This window comes from Cnephaeus nilssonii (genome assembly GCF_951640355.1).
Source record: "Cnephaeus nilssonii genome assembly, chromosome: 19".
NCBI classification, from domain to species: Eukaryota; Metazoa; Chordata; class Mammalia; order Chiroptera; family Vespertilionidae; genus Cnephaeus; species Cnephaeus nilssonii.
The window spans coordinates 856,361-874,236 of NC_137090.1; the positions used below are offsets into that span (position 1 = coordinate 856,361).

Here is a 17,876-nt window from a genome sequence, read left to right on the forward strand (position 1 = left end):
GACAGGGTCCAGCGGATTGAAATGGACTTGGGCTGAGCATGTGTGAGCCCGGGGGGGGGGCACAGGGGGGCACAGTCAGGAGTGGACCAGGGTCAGGAGCCCCTCCTTCCCCCAGCTCTGGGCAGCCATCAAGCCTGGCACGTGCAGCCTGAGGAGCAGACCAGGGGCCCAGCCGGGCCTCGCACAAAGGGCCCTGGCCGCGGGTACGAGCTGAGGTGCTGTCCGAACCCCAGTCTGTCTGCGTGGGGCCTGCGGGGTAGCGGTGCCCACGGCCCCTCCTCGCACCCTGACCCCTGCCAGGCACGGGAGGAGTGCATGAGGAGCGGGGGGGAGGGGCCTCATTAGCGTGACTGGCGCTGGCAGGTGTGGAGGCAGCAGGTGCCTGGGGCGGGAGCGGCCGCCAGGCGCTAAGCGGCCTGGCTCGGCAGCCTCTCTGTGGCCGAGCCAAGTGGCTGTGGCCTCTCCATCCCGGGCCCCCAGTCCCGGCGGAGGCGGGCGGCTCCTGGGTGGCTTTTTGGGCCCCGGGACTCGGGGAGGTGGGCCTCTCCCTCGGGACCCGAGGCCCTTGCCCAGCTGCCGGGGACCCCTCACTGGGACCTCCAAGGTCCTGCCACACAGAGGTGCTTAATAAGTCCCTGTGAATGTTGGATGTGGGGGTTCTTGTGTGATGGGCTGGGCCCCACAGGTCCCCAAGGATGGCCCTCTGTGCGTGTGCGTGTGTGTACAGGTGTGTATATGTGCATGTACATGCCTGTGTGAGTCCATACAGACAGGCCATGCACCGCACTAGCGGTCTGCTGCAGGCCCCCCGATGCACACTGCTTCCCAGGCCGGGGGGCTGCACCCTGCCCCTCGGCATCTCCCTGAGGCCGCGTGGGGCACCCACTCGTGGGACCTCTCGAACCCCTGGCTCTGACCCAGGAGCCCACAGAGCCGCTCCCTCGGGCGCACAAACAAGCCGCCCGCGTCCGGTCCACCTGCCACTCGGGAGCCCATTCACCCAGCCCGCTGACCTCCGAGCGGACAGTCCCCGCCCGGGGCCGGACGTGGGACCTGCGTGTGCCCCTGCCCGGCTCCCCCTCAGCTGCTGGGCCCCACGTCCGGCCCCGAGGCCCGAGAGGCCGTCTGAGGGAGCAGCACCCTGGCCCCTGCCCAGGGAGTGGCCGCTGTGGGGGGACACGGCCAGGGGGACCCCCTGGCCACACTGCGCCCGGGGGCAGGGCTCCTCTCAGCTGCTGGAAGCCCCCAGCAGACGGGCCCTCGGCCCCGGCCCCTCTTAGGAGCACCCAGCGGGGCCGGGAGCAGAGAGGGTCCCCGGCCCCTGGCTGCATCCTGGGGCTCCGGGGAAACAGCTACTTTCCCGGAAGCTGGGGGATGGGCAGGCCGGGCCCCCCTCTTGCTCCCCCCAGGCAGGCCCCTCTGGCCACCAGAGAAAGGACCCCTGCCTGGCCGGTCTAGACCACCCGCCCTGGACGCCAGCGCCAGCACTGGGCTCCTGCCAGCATGCTGCTTGCTGCCATGGCGACCGGCGCGTGCGCTAGGCTGGGTGCCCGGGCAACGCTGATGCCGGTGGAGTGAGCTGGCACGGGCTGGGCGTGCGGTGGGGGCGGGGCGGGGGGGCTCCCGGCCTCGGCTGGCCCGGGGCCCTGGAAAGTGGGAAGTGGCCCAGGACAGAGCCCAGTGGCCACAGGCTGAGGGGCCCCCACAGGCCACAGCTTCCCGGCCCGGGGCCCCGCTCTGGGTGCCCCAGCAGCACAAGCCCAGCGCCCACCCACTTCCCAGCCCCTCCGCCCGGCACTCTGACCCCGAGGGTCAGGCTTCCTGGCCGACACCCCCTGTGCCTCTGGCTCCCCCCCGCCCCCCCCTAGGCCGGGGCCACTTTGCCACCGGGCACTGGTGTCCTGGGTCCTGGGCTAGGCCCTGCTCCCGGGGTCCCCCCTGGCGGGCGCCCAGGCCCCGCCTCCTGCATTGTTCCTGCGCGGCCTGCTGGGTTACCTCATGATTTTTTCATGGAGAGCTCACCGCCCAGTTCCACTTACACGCGGGCGGGCGGGGCGCCTTCTCTTACTCCAGCCTGGTGGGTTGGTTTACGGGAGGCCTGCGGGCGGTTTAGGGTAACAGCTCCCCTCGGCGGGTGGGGGGGCAGTGCTGAGATGAGCCGTGTGGGGAGGGGCCCCAGGCCTCAGTGGGCACAAACCCTGGGAGTGCCCAGCCTGCACCTCCTGCCTGCTCCATGGGAAACCCCCCCATCTCCAAGACCCTCCCCTCCCCACCCTACACCCCCTATGCCCGTCCACCCCACCCCCATCCCCAGGACCCTATGTCCCACCCCCTTCCCTCACTCGGCAGGGCAGCCCCTTGAAACACTGGCTTTTGGGGACCCTCCCGGCCTTAAACAGACAGCGCTGTGGCTGGACTGGGAGGCAGCCTGGCTGTCAGGGTGGAAAGCCAGCCGGGCGGCTCCTGGCTTTGGTCTCTGTAAAACCATCAGGGGGGCCATGCCTGGTGGGGGAGGGGCACCTGGCAGGTGACAGAGAGGCCAGAGGCTCCGAAAGACAGGAGCACAGGCCTGCGGCATCTGAGCCATCAGAGGCTCTGCGGACATTGGGCGGTGGTTCAGCACCCAAACCCCAGGACCTTTGCACGTACCGAGGACACGGGAATGCCTCTGGGCACAGGCCCGGCTTGTGGGCTCGATCCCTAGTGAGTGCGTGCAGGAGGCAGCCGATCCATGATTCTCTCTCAGCATTGATGTTTCTATCCCTCTCTCCCTCTCCCTTCCTGCCTGAAATCAATAATCTATACACTGAGTGGCCAGATTATTATGATCTCTGAACGCATATAACCTGGCCACTCAGTGTATAGATATTTAAACATCCTGCGGACAGCCCAGGCCTGTCCTTCCCGGCTGGGTGCCCCCAGCTCAGCCAGCCCGGGGGGGGGGCGGGGGGGAAGGTGCTGGGGGCCTGGGAAGGGGACCAGCACAGCGAAGCCGGGGCTCCGCCCCCCCCATCCCCGGGGGTGTGGGTGGGGCTGCTCCTGGGGTCGCTCCCTGTGCTGATTCACGCCCACAGTCCCCGGTGGACACGGGTGGAGGCTGACTCACCTGTCACCCCGCAGGTGGAGTTCTGCCTGGCCACCTGCCCACGGGCGTCTCCTGTCCTTCCTCAGCAGGACCCGACCCCACCTGGCTCCCTCCACCCCTGGTGGCTCCTGCCCTCTGCTCCTCTCCCCATCCCGCCCCCCAGGGCCTCCTGAGGCCCCCACGACCCCGGTGCAACACCGCAGGGCCCCTGAGGCTACCCTGACGGTGCCCACCCCCCTCTGTCCCCCGACCCTGCGTCCCACAGCCAGGGGGGTGCACAGCGGGGGGGGGGGCCCTCACAGCCCCACCCCCCTTCCTGCTGTGTGACCTGGAACCTGCCGCCACCTCTCAGCCCCCTTCCCTTCTCTCTGCATTCCTGGGGCGCTGCCGGGCACTGGACAGACACATCAGTCCCGGAGCAGCCCCAGCTTGGGGTGCTGCCCGCCCTGCACAGAGGGGGTTCCACACAGCGGGGTGGGCTGGCTCTCCGGGTCCGTGGCCCTGAGTGGGGCTGAGCTGGGTCCCACCTCCCCTCCCTGCGTCAGCGCCGCCTGAGGTCACGGCCACGCCCCGGCCGCTCTGCGTCACCTGGGGGGGCGGTGACTCACCGGCGGGGCGGCCGGCACCTCCCCAGCCCCAGCCCCACCCCCACCCCCGCCCTGAGTTCGGCGTGCGGGGCCGGCAGGTGCGGCCGGACTCCCCGCTGGGCCCAGTGACAGGGGACCCCTGGCGGCCCACCTGGGCATGACGCCGGCCTGACCGGGCGCAGGGCGCCACCTCCCGGCCCGGCCTCCTTCCCCGTCCCCCGGGCTCCGGCCGTGCCTGGCGGCGCAGAGGAGATGGGGTGCGGTGGGGGCAGGGGGCGCTGGCGCCAGGTCTGAAACCAGCTGATATTGGGGGCGCAGAATGGCCGCGGGGGCAGGGCGTCCCCGGCCCCAGGGTGTGCTGCTTGGGGGCCGCCAGCTGGTTTCCCCGCCGGGGCCACCCGGTCTCCCCCGAGGCGTCGGCGCGGTCCCCGGAGGGCGCAGGGCCAGGTCCCGGGTGCGGCCGGCCGGCGGGCAGGGGCGCCGCGGGGTGCACGGACCAGATGAGGAGGCGCCGGGCCGGGCCGGGCCGGGAGTGCCCAGCGGGCTTCACCCCGCGCTCCGAGGTCAGGCTGCTCCCGGGCGGGTGACCCCCGACCTGAGGGGCGGGGGCCGAGTGAAGCCACGCCCCTCTGACCACGCCCAGGCCCCGCCCCCGAGGGCACCTTCCCGCGGAGTCTGCGCCCCGAAGAAGGGCGCTGAGGCCAGGATGACGGGTCAGGACCCCGCCGGGGGGTGGGGGGGGCAGTGGCGGGGACAGAGCGCCCGGAGAAGCCGCCTCCGGCCCGTATCCCTCTCGGACCCGCCTCCTGGCCCTCGCGTGGGGCCCGGTCGCGGTCACAGGCCCCAGACCTAGTCCAGCTCAGGACCGCGGCTGCGTGCCCTCCCCACAGCCCGGAGGCGCAGGCGGGGTGCTGTGCACGGTGCCGCCTCAAGGGCCTCCCCGTCCAGCCCGGGGGCCTCCCACTGGGCGGGTGAGGGCCCCCGGGCAGTGGGCTCCTTCCCTCTGGGCCTGGGGCCTGTCCCCCTGGCACGCGGGGCTCAGGGCTGGGTGGCAGCGGCCCTTCGGCCTCAGCGCAGGCTCCTCCCTCTCCGCCCCTCCACCTCCCTCCACCCTTTCTGGGGGTGCTGGTCCCAGGCGCTGCCCCGGCTCCCTGCTTCCCCATTACGCTGGGGACCCGGACCTGAGAGGTCGGGGGCCGACAGTGTTCAGGTGGGAAGAGGGTGGCCTGGAGCCCTTCCCGGAGGAGGCGGCTTTCCAGGCAGAGGGCGGCCGGTGCTGGCCCGCGGCTGGAGGCAGGGCCGCAGGCACCGGGGCTGCAGAGGTGGAGGGGGGCCCAGAGACCCACAGCCCCAGGCAAGGGGCCCAGGCTCCAGCCGAGGCCCGGGTGGCACCAGGAGCGGTGGCCTGGTTTGCAACGTTAATTGTGGGGAGGCAAGAGGTGGGTGGACGAGGGGAGGACCCCACAGCAGGCCAGGGGTGTGCCGGGCGGGCTGAGGCCTGGTGGGCACCCTGGCTCTGGCTTTGGCCACGTGTGGAGGCCCAGGACTGTGGACGAGGCTCCCGGCCCGTCAGAACCACTGAGGGGAGGGGACGGAAGGTCAACCCCAGGCCGTGGCTGTCACGCTGCAGGGGGTGTGGCCTGGGAGTCCTCCCAGGAGGCTGACCCTCGGGCTGGGCTGGGTGAGTGCTTCCGAATCATCACCAACACCCGAATCATCACCAACACCGGGCAGTTGGGGACAGAGAGGCCAGAGGCCTGGACTGCTCAGGGCGAGGCCGGGAGGAAAGGGTCGCTGGGCAGGCCCTCACCGAGCTGTGCATGGGGGGGGGGGGAGACCTGGGGCCTGACGCCCTGCCCAGCGCTCTTCCACGGCCTCCTGGGTCCTGCTGCCCCACCGTCGGGACATGGGAACCTCACAAACAGGGTCCCCCAGGGCCCCGGCAGAAGGCAGGAGGGGAGGGGCTCAGGGACCCTGGGTCTGGGTGTCTCTGTGCACCTGACCCCCCAAACTCCGCGTGGGGGTGCGCAGTGAGCCTCCGTTTCCCTGTTGTGAAGTGGTTGGTCCTGGGTGTCCCAGGACGGTGAGACTGGAGAACACGAGGTTCCGCCCAATGCACGCTGGCCCAGGACACAGGCACCGCCTCCCCCCTCACGGGGCGAGGGGCTGGGGGAGGGAAGGGGCTCGAGCCCCGACAGTGGACCCCAACAGTGGACTCCTGTGCCCCAGGCGGAGCTGAGCTGAGCTGGAGAACAAGTCCCCACTGGGCCCCAGACCAGAGACAGGGGGTGTGGCCCTGACCTTGTCCTCTGACCTGAAACGGAGGCAGGCAGGCCGCGCTGGGGTGGGGTGCCTGGCCTTGACTCCCCGGGGTGGCCCTAAGGGTCACCACTGCAGACAGCCAGTCAGGGGGCTGCCCTCCCCCGGAGCCCACCCCACACCCTGGAGGGGCTTAGGGGGCATCTGACCTGCACAGGCCAGTGCGCTGAGGGCAGGGGCCTCTCTGAGGTAAAGCTTTGATGGTGAGGTGACTTTATTTATTTTTTAAAAATACGTTTTATTGATTTTTTACAGAGAGGAAGGGAGAGGGACAGAGAGTTAGAAACATCGATGAGAGAGAAACATCGACCAGCCGCCTCCTGCACACCTCCTACTGGGGATGTGCCCGCAACCAAGGCACATGCCCTTGACCGGAATGGAACCCGGGACCCTTCAGTCCGCAGGCCGATGCTCTATCCACTGAGCCACACCGGCCAGGCACTGATGAGGTGACTTCAGACTTGCAGCGTGCCACTTCCCCCACCAACCTCATCCGGGCGGCAGCGGCCACTCGGGGACCGACCTCGGTGCTCAGTGTCCATTAAACTCCACACGTGGCCTCTCGTCCACTCTCGGCCTGCTTTCTGTCCCAGGACCCACGGGGGGGGGGGCACTCCTGGCAGGTGGAGTGGAAGAGGCCTCCTGCCCGAGGGAGGGGTGTGGGAAGGTGGGCTTCGCCCTCTGCTGTGGGGCGCAGCGGTGACCCAGGTCGGGAGCACCCCTGAGGCTGGAGCGGGGTGATGACGGGGTGTCCGAGGGAGGAAGGGCAGGACCCTGAGCTGGGTAGCGGGGCGGTGCCAGGACCCCGAGACCGGCCTTGGCTCCCAGCCCCGCCAGGCTTCCTCGCCAGGGGCGCCGCCTCCCTGCGCCGCAGCCTCTCCACCGCCTGTAAGTGGATGGAGAGGAACGAGCCGCACCGAGGTCACAACACCCCCCCCTCCAGGCGGCCCTGCGCAGGGAAGGCCGCGGGCTCCAGAGCCCAGAGTCCCGGCTCCGGACGACGGACACGCCGCCTCGGGCAGGAGGGAGCGCGAGCCCCCCACCCCGCCAGGGCCCCGCCGCCCGCCCCTCTCCAGCCCCGGAGGGCGGGTCGCCCAGCGCTCCCAGGACCCCAGCCCTCCGCGACCCCGGGCGAGGCCTCGCGCCGCCCGGCTGCGAAGCGGAGCAATCTCGGTGCAGAAGGCGGTGCTCCCGCCGCTCCCGAGGCCTCGCTCCACCGGGCCCGGCCCGCCGCGTCCCCTCCTCCCGGCGCCGCACCTGCCCCCCCGTGGCCCCCTGGCCCGAGGGGTCACACACCCTCCCCTGCCCCTCGGCCGGGCCCGGAGCTGCGGGCTCCCCTGCCCCGCCCCCGTCAGCCGGCCGCCGCCCCTTTGTCCGCGGGCCAATCGGCGGCCTCCGTGACTAAATAAGGCGAGGAGCGCGCCCGGCGCCCCCGTCCGTTACTTCCGTCCCCTCCCGGCCAGTGACTCAGGCCGGCGACGGCGGGCGGGGACGGGGCGGCCGGGACGCGGTTTCCCGGGCGGCGCCGAAATCGCCAAATATGGCCGAGCCGCGCGCCGCTCACCTGCGGCCGCACCTGGGCCCCCGCCCCGCCCCGCCCCCGCCCCGGGGACACAGCCGCGGGCAGGGCACTAGCTCCCCTGCCCCCCGCATCCCAGCCCTGCGGGCGGGGGATCCCGGCCCCGGCCCCGGCCCACCTCCCCGCGACTCTGGCCGCGCACCCGGCGGCCGAGGTGGAGAAGGGGGGTGGAGGCGGAGACCGGCCTACCCCTCCGTCTGTCCCCCAAGCAGCCGGGCCGCGGCCACTGTGCCCCTGGCCTCACCAGACAAAGGGGGGCTGGAGTGGATGGCAGGCGCGCCCCCAAGTCAGGGGCCTGGGCGGAGGGTGAGAGGCGGGCAGGGCGAGGGGCCTTAGCAAGTGCCCACCTCCTCCGCCTCCACCTGGCGCCCCTCGCGGGGTGAGCGAGGTGGGCGGGTACCTGGCGGACAGCAGCCTCGCCTGCACCTCGGAAGTCTGGGGCGGGGGGTGGGGGGTGACCTAGCGAGGCCCTGGGGCGGGGGCAAGGCCAGGCCTCGGCATCTGGGAACCGCAGTCGCAGGCGAGCCGACAGCTGTGGCCACCAGCTGCCCTTACAGGGTTCCTGGGGCGCCCGCCCGCCCCCCGCGCTCAGACACCTGCCCCTGTCAAGCTGAGTGTGGGGACCATGGCCCGGCCGCCCTCCCGACAAGGGCTCCCCCTCCCGCCCCGGCTTCACACTGGCGTCTCCAGAAGTTACACATAAGCCTGGAGGAGGCCCAGGGCCGCTCCCCCGAAGCCCTGGCACCAGCAGGTGCGGCCGGGCCCACGCAGGCCTCCCGGCGCCGGCTCCTGGGGAAGGGCGCACCGACCAGGGAGCACCCCGGGCCCCAGGCAGCGCGGCCAGGGCAGGGCGCTCAGACCCCCCAGGCCTGGGCCCTCCTAGCGCACAGAGGTGCCCCTCGGTCCAGGGGGGAGGCCGCCTGGGGGCAGTCAGGACCCCTTCCCTGCCGGTGCCCCTGCAATGCCCACGGTGACTGGGGAGGAGACAAAGCCCGCACCCCCTGGCGGGCGAGGGGGGCAGACCCGGAGTGCAGCCGCGATTGGGGACAATCAGGGCTGCGGTTGGAGGAGGATGTGTCTGTGGGAAGCCCGGGCTCTGTCTGCGCCCTGCACCCCGGGGCCCTGCAGGGCGCCCCTCCTCGGGCGGAGGGACGTGCGCGGCCCCAGCTGCCGGTGGGACGGTGACAGGGACGAGCTCACGGCTCCCCGAGGTTCCCGGGCCGCGCGCGGGCCATAGGACGGCCTTTGGGGACCCACCTCCCCAGCCCGACACCGGCTCCGGAACCGCCATGGCGGCCCAGCCTCCGCGGGAGCTCGCAGGGGCGCGCGGGGCCAGGCCAGGGTGACACACCACGACTTGGGGCGCGACCCAGCCCCGGGCCAGGCAGTTTCGGGGTGCAGCCGGGCCCTCCCCCACGACGCGCGGCAGTCCCGGGGCGGGGCCGGCCGGTGGGCCCCTCGGGATCCTCCCCCCGAATCCCGGGCAGCCCCGGGGGCTCCCGCCGGCCCCACCCGAGCGGGCGGCGCGGGGGTTTCGGGCGCGGGGTCCCCCGGAGCCGAGCGGGCGCGGGCGGGGCCGTTGGGGGCGGTGCGGGCTGGGGGCGGGGCCCGGCCGGGGACCCCACGTGCCCCTGCCGGGCCAGCCAATGGGCGCCCGGCGTTCGGAAAGATCGCCATATATGGACATGTTCTGGGGCCGCGCGCGCCGCCGCCCCACGCGCGCGCCCCGCTCCGCTTAAATAGCGGCGGGGGAGGCCGCGCTCGGTCTCAGTCGCTGCAGCCGCCAGCTCCCCGCTCCTCTCCGCTCCGCTCGCTCTCGCTCTCTGCGCCCCGCCGCCCTCCCAGGTAAACGGCCGGTTCTGCGCGCCCCGGCCCCGCTCCGAGTCCCCGCGCCCTCCTGCAGGCCTAGGCGCTCCCGGCTCGGGAAGCCCGGGCGCGGCGTCCCCGGAACAAAGGGTGGCGGGGCGGGCGGCTGCCAGGCCGGCGCCGAGGTGGGGGGAGGGGAGCAGGGCGGGGCCGGCCGCAGTGCGGGGAGCCCGGGCCGCGCCGCCGCGGGGGAACCTGGGGGTCGTTACTGCAGAGCCCGGCGGGGTTCCAGGCGGTTGCTCCGGCCGGCGGCGGGCTGGGGTCGGGGAAGGCGGGACTGGACGCTGAGGCCGGTCTGGGCCCCGGGGCCCCGCCTGAGCCGGTCGCCTCTGCACGCAGGTCGCCATGGAAGAGGAGATCGCCGCACTGGTCATCGACAATGGCTCCGGCATGTGCAAGGCCGGCTTCGCGGGGGACGACGCCCCCCGGGCCGTGTTCCCGTCCATCGTCGGGCGCCCCCGGCACCAGGGCGTCATGGTGGGCATGGGGCAGAAAGACAGCTACGTGGGCGACGAGGCCCAGAGCAAGCGCGGCATCCTGACCCTCAAGTACCCCATCGAGCACGGCATCGTCACCAACTGGGACGACATGGAGAAGATCTGGCATCACACCTTCTACAACGAGCTGCGCGTGGCCCCCGAGGAGCACCCGGTGCTGCTGACCGAGGCCCCCCTGAACCCCAAGGCCAACCGTGAGAAGATGACCCAGGTCAGTGCCCGGCGCCCCCGCCCTCCCAGCCGTTGCAGTCATTTTCTGTTCAGCTTTGTTTCTTGAAATTCAAGTGTTTCTTTCGGTATTTCCAGGGTTCTGTTCCTCTCCTGGCATTTCCTCCCTGAAGTCTCAAGGTTTCTCGTTGTGTTTTTGCCTGCTTTCTTTTCTTTCTCCACACATCACATTTGTGGCATGCTGGCATGCGGGGTGTGAGCATGGGGGGGCCCTGGTCCCCCGCCCGCCTCTGAGGGGAGCCCTTGCCTCTTGTCCAGATCATGTTCGAGACCTTCAACACCCCCGCCATGTACGTGGCCATCCAGGCCGTGCTGTCCCTGTACGCCTCTGGCCGCACCACAGGCATCGTCATGGACTCTGGGGACGGGGTCACGCACACCGTGCCCATCTACGAGGGCTACGCCCTCCCCCACGCCATCCTGCGTCTGGACCTGGCGGGCCGGGACCTGACCGACTACCTCATGAAGATCCTCACGGAGCGGGGCTACAGCTTCACCACCACGGCCGAGCGGGAGATCGTGCGCGACATCAAGGAGAAGCTGTGCTACGTCGCCCTGGACTTCGAGCAGGAGATGGCCACGGCTGCGTCCTCCTCCTCCCTGGAGAAGAGCTACGAGCTGCCCGACGGGCAGGTGATCACCATCGGCAACGAGCGGTTCCGGTGTCCAGAGGCGCTCTTCCAGCCCTCCTTCCTGGGTAGGTGGCTGAAGCCGGGCGGAGGCGGGGCCCTGGACCTCGAGCCAGAGGCCCGGGCTGAGCGAGCTTTGTCCTGTAGGCATGGAGTCCTGCGGCATCCACGAGACCACCTTCAATTCCATCATGAAGTGTGACGTGGACATCCGGAAGGATCTCTACGCCAACACGGTGCTGTCTGGCGGAACCACCATGTACCCGGGCATCGCGGACAGGATGCAGAAGGAGATCACGGCCCTGGCCCCCAGCACAATGAAGATCAAGGTGAGTCCCGTGGGGCCGGGCCTCGGCGTGGGCCTGGGCAGGCCTTGCTGGCAAGATGGTGGCAGGAGCTAAGGCCACTTGTCTCTTTCAGATCATCGCCCCGCCGGAGCGCAAGTACTCGGTGTGGATCGGCGGCTCCATCCTGGCCTCGCTGTCCACCTTCCAGCAGATGTGGATCAGCAAACAGGAGTACGACGAGTCGGGCCCCTCCATCGTCCACCGCAAGTGCTTCTAAGCGGACTGGGCACACGCGTAGCCTCTGCTGCATGAGGGGATGAGTCCGTGTGCCCTGCACAGGCACACCTCATGCCGGCCCCAAACTGGAACGCGCCTTCGAAAAGAAACGTCCTTGAAGCCTGTATCTGAGCTCAGCACTGGACTGTAGGCCTGGTTGCTGACGTTGACCTGTATTCAAGTTACCTGTTCCCTTGGTACATGTTTAATGCCCTGTACATACCTTTCATTTAAACCCCTGTACACGCGTCGGTCGGTCACTTGGTGGCCGAGACGAGAACATGTTTCTGCAGGAGAAACCCTGTGGCCCCAGGAGCCCGCGGGGCCTCGTGTGTGCGGGGCACTGGCCCGTGGGAGCCGCCCTTTCCAGGGCTCTGAGCTTGGCACGCCCCCTGCACCGTTACCATTCGCCCTGCCGGCCGACGGGGTGGGGTTGGGAGGGTCCGAGCGTTGGGGCCCACTTTCCTGTCTTAGTTGATGTTCCTGCCAGAACACCTGGGCTGTTACTTGCCTTGAGTTGGAAAACGGTTTGCATTTCCACCTGTAAATCTTCGTCCTTTTAATTTATGTAAGGTTTTTGTACGCGATTCTTGAAGAAATGACAAATTTTGGTTTTCTACTGTCACGTGAGAACATTAGGCCCCAGCAACACGTCATTGTGAGGAAAATAAAAGTGCTGCAGTAAAACAAGCCTCCTGCCTTTTCTCCCAAGCCAGCCTGGCGGGCGGTCTGGGTCCTGGGTGCGGCTGCCTGGGGTGCACTGGGTGGGCCCCAGGGGTGGTGGGGGAGGTGCAGGTTCTGCCTTCACACCCAGGGGGTGGGTGTGGCTAGCAGGCTGGGCTCGGTGCTGGGTCAGGAAGGGGGAAGGGGAAGGTGGCTGTGGTTGGGGAACGCCCCAGCGGGGCTGGTTGCTGCTGCCCCTGGTGGGAGGGCGTGGTCAGCTACGTGAGGGTGTGGAGTGGGGAGTCCTTTCCTCGGAGAGTGGACCCTGCCCTGCTCAGGCCTCCACCTGGACTGAACCCAGGGTGTGCAGGGGGGCAGGTGGCTGGGGCCCTGTCTCCACCCTTCCCAGCGTTGGCTGGTGAGTGTGTCCACAGCGACCTTGGACTCCTGCGTGCCGCCCGCACATGTAGGAGAAGACACTGGCCCTTCTGTGGCTCCTGAGACAGGAAGCGGATGCCACAGCCAATCACTGCGGCATTCATGGCGGAAGTCCTGTGGGCGCTGTGCCAGGCGCTGCTCCGGGCGAGCACCTTGCCCCGGGCTTGTGGCCCCCAAAGGCTTTGCTGCCAGCAGGAGGCTCCTGCAGTGACTGGAGCCCAGCCAGCGGGAAACCCCACCCGCCCCAGCAGCTCAGCCAGGAGGTGGGGTGGGGCTCGGGTTGAGTATTGACCCCTGAACCAGGAGGTCACAGTTCAGTTCCCTCCAGGGCACGTGCCCGGGGTACGGGCTTGAGCCCCAGACCCTTGGTTCTCATCATGGATGTTTCTCTCCCTCTCCCTTCCTCTCTGAAATCAATAAAAACATTAAAAAAAAAAAAAAGAGAGAGACCAGCTGGAGCCACCGTGACTTGGGAACTGAACTTGCTCAAGACCTGGCTCCTGTGGCCGCTCCCCTGCAGGGGCGCACGCCCCCCACAGCCCACGGGACTCCGCGGTTTGGGCCCCAGACTCCGAACCAAAGGTCAAGAAACAGGAAACTCTGTGGCCCAGTGACAGGAAAGCAGACCGACAGCGTCACAGATGGGACCTCAAAGGCTGCCGGGGTCGCAAATGCCACTCAGCTTAGCCCACGGAAGCTTCCGGAAGCCGTGCCTCTGCAGAGACGTGTCCTGGGGACTGGGCTCTCGACCTCCCCCATGGCCACCAGCCGTCCCAATGGTGGGGGTGAGTGAGGGAGGGCTCGGCCAGCAACCCGCCAACACGCAGTTGGAGCCCCCAGGCGAGGGGGGCATTGTGTTCATTGTGCCCTGCCGCCCGGCTCCCCCACCTTTCCTGGGGGCTTCCTCCCTTTCAGCTCCTGCTGGAACCCCCAGGGGGCACGGTGGGGTGGCCATGGGACGTGGTTTAGACCATGAAGTAGGAGGGGACCACGCCTTCCCTCCTCGCAGGGACCACAGTGTCCAAGAGGGGCTTCCCCTCCCGCGGAGGCCTGAGGGGCCATCAGAGCAGGCTGGGCACACGGCCTGAGCAAGAAGGAAGTCCCGCCCGGCCGCTGGCTCGGGTGGAGTGTTGATCTAGGAACCAGGAGGTCAGGGTTCAATTCCCTGTCGGGGCACAGGCCTGGGTTGTGGGCTCGATCCCCAGTGGGGGATGTGCAGGAGGCAGCCAATCCACCGATTCTCTCTTATCATCAATATTTCTCTCTCTCTCTCTCTCTCTCTCTCTCTCTCTCTCTCTCTCTCCTCCCTCCCTCCCAGACAGGCAAATGGGAAGGAAGGAGGACCGCGTCCACCCAGGTCACGCTGTGGCCCGTGGTAACGGCTTCATTTTCCCTGTGCTCCGTGCTCCCCGAGTTCACACGGCTGTCTCCTCCCCCCTCCCTCCCTCTCTCCTTCCCTCCCTCCCTGCCGTCCTTTCTTCTCAATCTTATTTCAGGACAGGTTCCGGGAAGGTTGCAGATAGTGCACACAGTCCCATAGAGCCGGCTCCCAGGGCCTCCCCGCCGCCCAAGCGTAGGCGCCACGGCTCCAGCTCCCGGGCCAATACGCACGCCGTGTTGTCACCGCCCCGCACTTCATTGCCTCGGTTTTTAACCTATTGTTCCCTTTCTGCCCCAGAATCTCACAGGGCCCTTAGCCTCTGGCTCCGCAGGCCCCTCGGGCTGTGGCTGCCTCGCAGACTGCCCTTCGGGGTGACCTTGCCGGCCCTGAGGGCTGGGCGGGAGCGTGCAGGCTGGCCCTCTGCTGGGGTTCGGGTGACCTTTCCCTCCTTGTTATCTGGCCTCCTGGGCTTGGGGGAGGAAAACCACGAAGGCAAAGTGCCCTTCTCAGCGGTCAGGTCAAGGGTCGTGCTCTTAAGGTGACTCATGGTGCTGCGCCCTCGGTCACCTGGCTCAGGCGTGCCCCCCGAGGAGTTCCTAGAAGCAGGTGTCCCACATGCAGGGCCACGCCCTGTGAGCCGGAAACGCTTCACAGTCCTCTCCTGTCTCTGCCTTTCGTGTCAGCCTCGGGCTGGCCTTGTCCGGCGGCTCCGGGGCGGGGCGGGCCGGGCCTGCCGCCTGTCGGACACTGCGGCGGCGGCCGTGGGGCTCCAGACTCCGTATCAGGTGCAGGGAGTGTCCTTCTGTTTCTATTTGGCTGAGAGTTTTTAAAAAATCATAAATGGGTGTTAAATTTTTTTAAAATATATTTTTTAATTGATTTTTTACAGAGAGGAAGGGAGAGGGATAGAGAGTTAGAAACATCGATCATTCACCTCCTGCACGCCCCCCACTGGGCATGTGCCCACAACCAAGGTACATGCCCCTGACCGGAATCGAACCCGGGACCCTTCAGTCCGCAGGCCGACGCTCCATCCACTGAGCCACACCGGTCAGGGCGGGTGTTAAATTTTGTCACACGTTTTCTCTGCATCATTGAGATCATGTGTGTTTTTCTGTTTTCTTTTTTTAAAATTGATTTTTACTAAATGTGTTTTTACTGATTTTTTAGATAGAGAGGAAGGGAGAGGGTGGCTCAGTGGATGGAGCATCGGCTTGTGGACCGAAGGGTTCCGGGTTCGAGTCTGGTCAAGGGCATGTACCTCGGTTGCGGGCTCCTCTCCAGCCCGGGCCCTGGTCGGGGCATGTGCAGGAGGCGACCCATCGATGTGTTTCTCTCATGTTGATATGTTTCTCTGTCTTTCTCTCTCTCTCCCACTCTCTCTAAAAAAAGGATCAGTGGGAAATGTCCTCGGGTGAGGATAAAAAAATAAAAATAAATAAATGTCACCAAAAGCCTCCGGGGCCCGTGGAGGGCGGGCTCGTCCTCTCACGGCTGCCTCCACCCTCCACCGGGGCCGCAGCCTCCCACACACCCGGCTCCGCTCAGGGCCTCTGTTCTGTGCCTCCGTCCGGAAGGGCCTCCCACGGAAAGCGGGGTGCCTGCGGGGCTCGTGCCCGAGGCTTCCCCTCGGGGCCGCAGGCCTGGGCTGCCCGCGGTCCGCAGTCCAAGCACGGCGGCTTCATGTTCTTCCTTCCCGTCGCCAGTTGCTATGGCGGGCGGGCAATTCCGTGTCTCTGGCCAGAAGCGGATGTCCCTCTGTACTGTGTAGTGTCTACGGTGACATACGTTTACACGTAAAGGATATGGTTGATGTGAGGTTATTGTTTTTAATCAACATGTTCGTGGCACATTTCCACGTGAATACAGTCAATCCTGTGCCTCAAAGTAGTATTCGGGCCCATGACCAAGGGCATCTACGACGTGGGGGCCATCAGAGGACCACGAAGCTGAAGCATCCTTGTCGCCTCGTGACATCACAGCCGCCGTGACGCCGCGACGTGTGCTCGTGAGAAACGCGTCAGGCGGGTCCTTCCCGTTCCCAGCGCTCCGCACGGCGCAGGCCGCCCGGCCGGGCCGGGAACTGGAGGGGAACACCCCGAACGCATCCCTTCGGCACAGGGACGGCGGTGGGTGGTTCGTGCTGAGCAGCAGCTCTGAAAACCGGGCACCAGCTTTCCTCCGCCAAGGGCGTTCCGTGTGAGGGACACGCCGTCTGCCGGGTGCCCCGCCCGCAGGAGGAGGGCCGGCCTCACCCTGGGGGCTCTTCTGCGTGCGGAAGGGAAGATAGAAATCTGCAGGATGACCGACCGGCCATTGAGGCACTTCTCCTGGCTCCCCTCCCCCCATAGCCGACTCCCCGGGTCCAGCACCCTCCTCTGTCTTCTGCGGATGCTGGCGTGGGGGGCGGGGTGGCTTCAGCCGTCTGGGCGAGTTTGCTTGCTGGGTCTCCCAGCTATTCCTGGCTCCGCAGGAGTACGTGTGACTGAGCTTTTGTTCTTTCTCCTTTTAAAAAAATCCTCCTCTGAAGATATCTTTCCATTGATTCTTTAAAAAAATATTTTTTTATTGATTTCAGAGAGGAAGGGAGAGGGAGAGAGAGATAAAAACATTAATGATGAGAATCATTGATCGGCTGCCTCCTGCACGCCCCCTACTGGGGATCGAGCCCACAACCCGGGCCTGTGCCCTGACTGGGAATCAAACCCGGGACCCTCCAGTCCGCAGGCTGATGTTCTGTCCACTGAGCCAAACCAACTAGGGCTCCATTAATTCTTAAAATTTTTTTAGAGAGAGTGGAAGGGAGGAGGAAGAGAGAGAGGAACGTTGATGTGAGAGACACACATAGATGGGTTGCCTCCCACATGTGCCCTGACCCAGGCCCGGGGATCAAGCCTGCAGCCGAGGTACCTGCCCTTGACAGGGAATCGAACCCGTGACCTTTGGGTCCATGCGCCAACGCTCTAACCACTGAGCGGCCCCAGGCTGTTTTCCCCTGTTGCTCTGTCCTTCATTTCAGCGTCTCTGCCCGGAACCCTGAAGGGCAGAGAGAATGGCATCCCCCCCCCCCCCCCCCCCGGGCGTGGTGGGCTCGGGTGCGGCGGCGGCCTTGAGGCGTGCGTACCTCGCGGCCTTGGGCACAATGACATCAGCAATGACGCCTTTCTCCTGCAGGGGCCCTGCTGCTTCCTCTCCGTGGGGTGATGCTTGCGCGCACGGCCTGCCTGGGTGGGCCTGGCTCAGGGTCTCCCACGCGCCCTGGTCAGGTTGTGGGCTGGGCCTGTGGTCTCCCGGGGCGGCTCAGGAGGCCTCGGTCCCTGGGCGGGTGAGGAAGTGAGAGGGGCAGCTCCTACCACCTAATCTCGGAAGTGCCCTCGCTCTGCCCTACGTCACACGTCACACTGCCCGTACACGGGGGAGGGGACCCCGGCAGCATGGGTGGGGTGTCTGCCCAGCTGTGTTCACTTTACAAGCTGACGGCCGGTGTGTGACTAAGGGCCTCGTCCACCCGGAGCCGGTGCGGCCACACCGGAGGGGCGGGGCTGATGTGCTGGGGCTCCAGGAACCCTTTCTCGAACCCTTTCTCCAGGGCCGGGGGCTCAGCTGGGTTGGATACCCCGCCCCTTCACAAGGACACTTTCTTTCGCTTTGACCACATCCCACTTGCTAAGACCATTCTCTCCCCCCTCCCCCGCCCCCTCCCCCCGGCCCTTCCCAGGATCTGGGCCTGCAGAGAGCCTCGAGTCCTTTATTTTTATTTTATTTTTAATATTTTTTTACAGAGAGGAAGGGAGAGGGATAGAGAGTTAGAAACATCAATGAGAGAGAAACATTGATCAGCTGCCTCCTGCACACCCCCTGTTGGGGATGTGCCCGCAACCAAGGTACATGCCCTTGACCGGAATCGAACCTGGGACCCTTCAGTCCACAGGCCGACGCTCTAGCCACTGAGCCACACCGGTTAGGGCGCCGCCTGAAGTCCTTTAAAACCTCCAACTCCCTCTCCCTGGGGGCTGGCGCCATTATGTGGCTCAGCCCCTC

The 17,876-nt window shown here is 67.3% G+C and overlaps 1 protein-coding gene across 1 annotated transcript; it reads left to right on the forward strand.

Moving 5' to 3' along the window:
• The first annotated feature begins 9,279 nt into the window (after positions 1 to 9,279).
• On the forward strand, positions 9,280 to 12,042 carry ACTG1 (actin gamma 1). Its single transcript, XM_079797599.1, has 5 exons — positions 9,280 to 9,415; positions 9,776 to 10,144; positions 10,420 to 10,858; positions 10,938 to 11,119; positions 11,211 to 12,042. The coding sequence occupies exons 2-5, from the start codon at positions 9,782 to 9,784 to the stop codon at positions 11,352 to 11,354; spliced, it is 1,128 nt and encodes a 375-aa protein (XP_079653725.1). The 5' UTR covers positions 9,280 to 9,415; positions 9,776 to 9,781; the 3' UTR covers positions 11,355 to 12,042.
• Positions 12,043 to 17,876: the final 5,834 nt, after the last annotated feature.

Coding starts and splice junctions, on each gene's coding strand:
- ACTG1 (XM_079797599.1), top strand. CDS start 9,782: ATGGAAGAGGAGATCGCCGCACTGGTCATCGACAATGGCTCCGGCATG. Junction 10,145..10,419: donor ACCGTGAGAAGATGACCCAG/GTCAGTGCCCGG, acceptor CCTCTTGTCCAG/ATCATGTTCGAGACCTTCAA. Junction 11,120..11,210: donor CCAGCACAATGAAGATCAAG/GTGAGTCCCGTG, acceptor TGTCTCTTTCAG/ATCATCGCCCCGCCGGAGCG.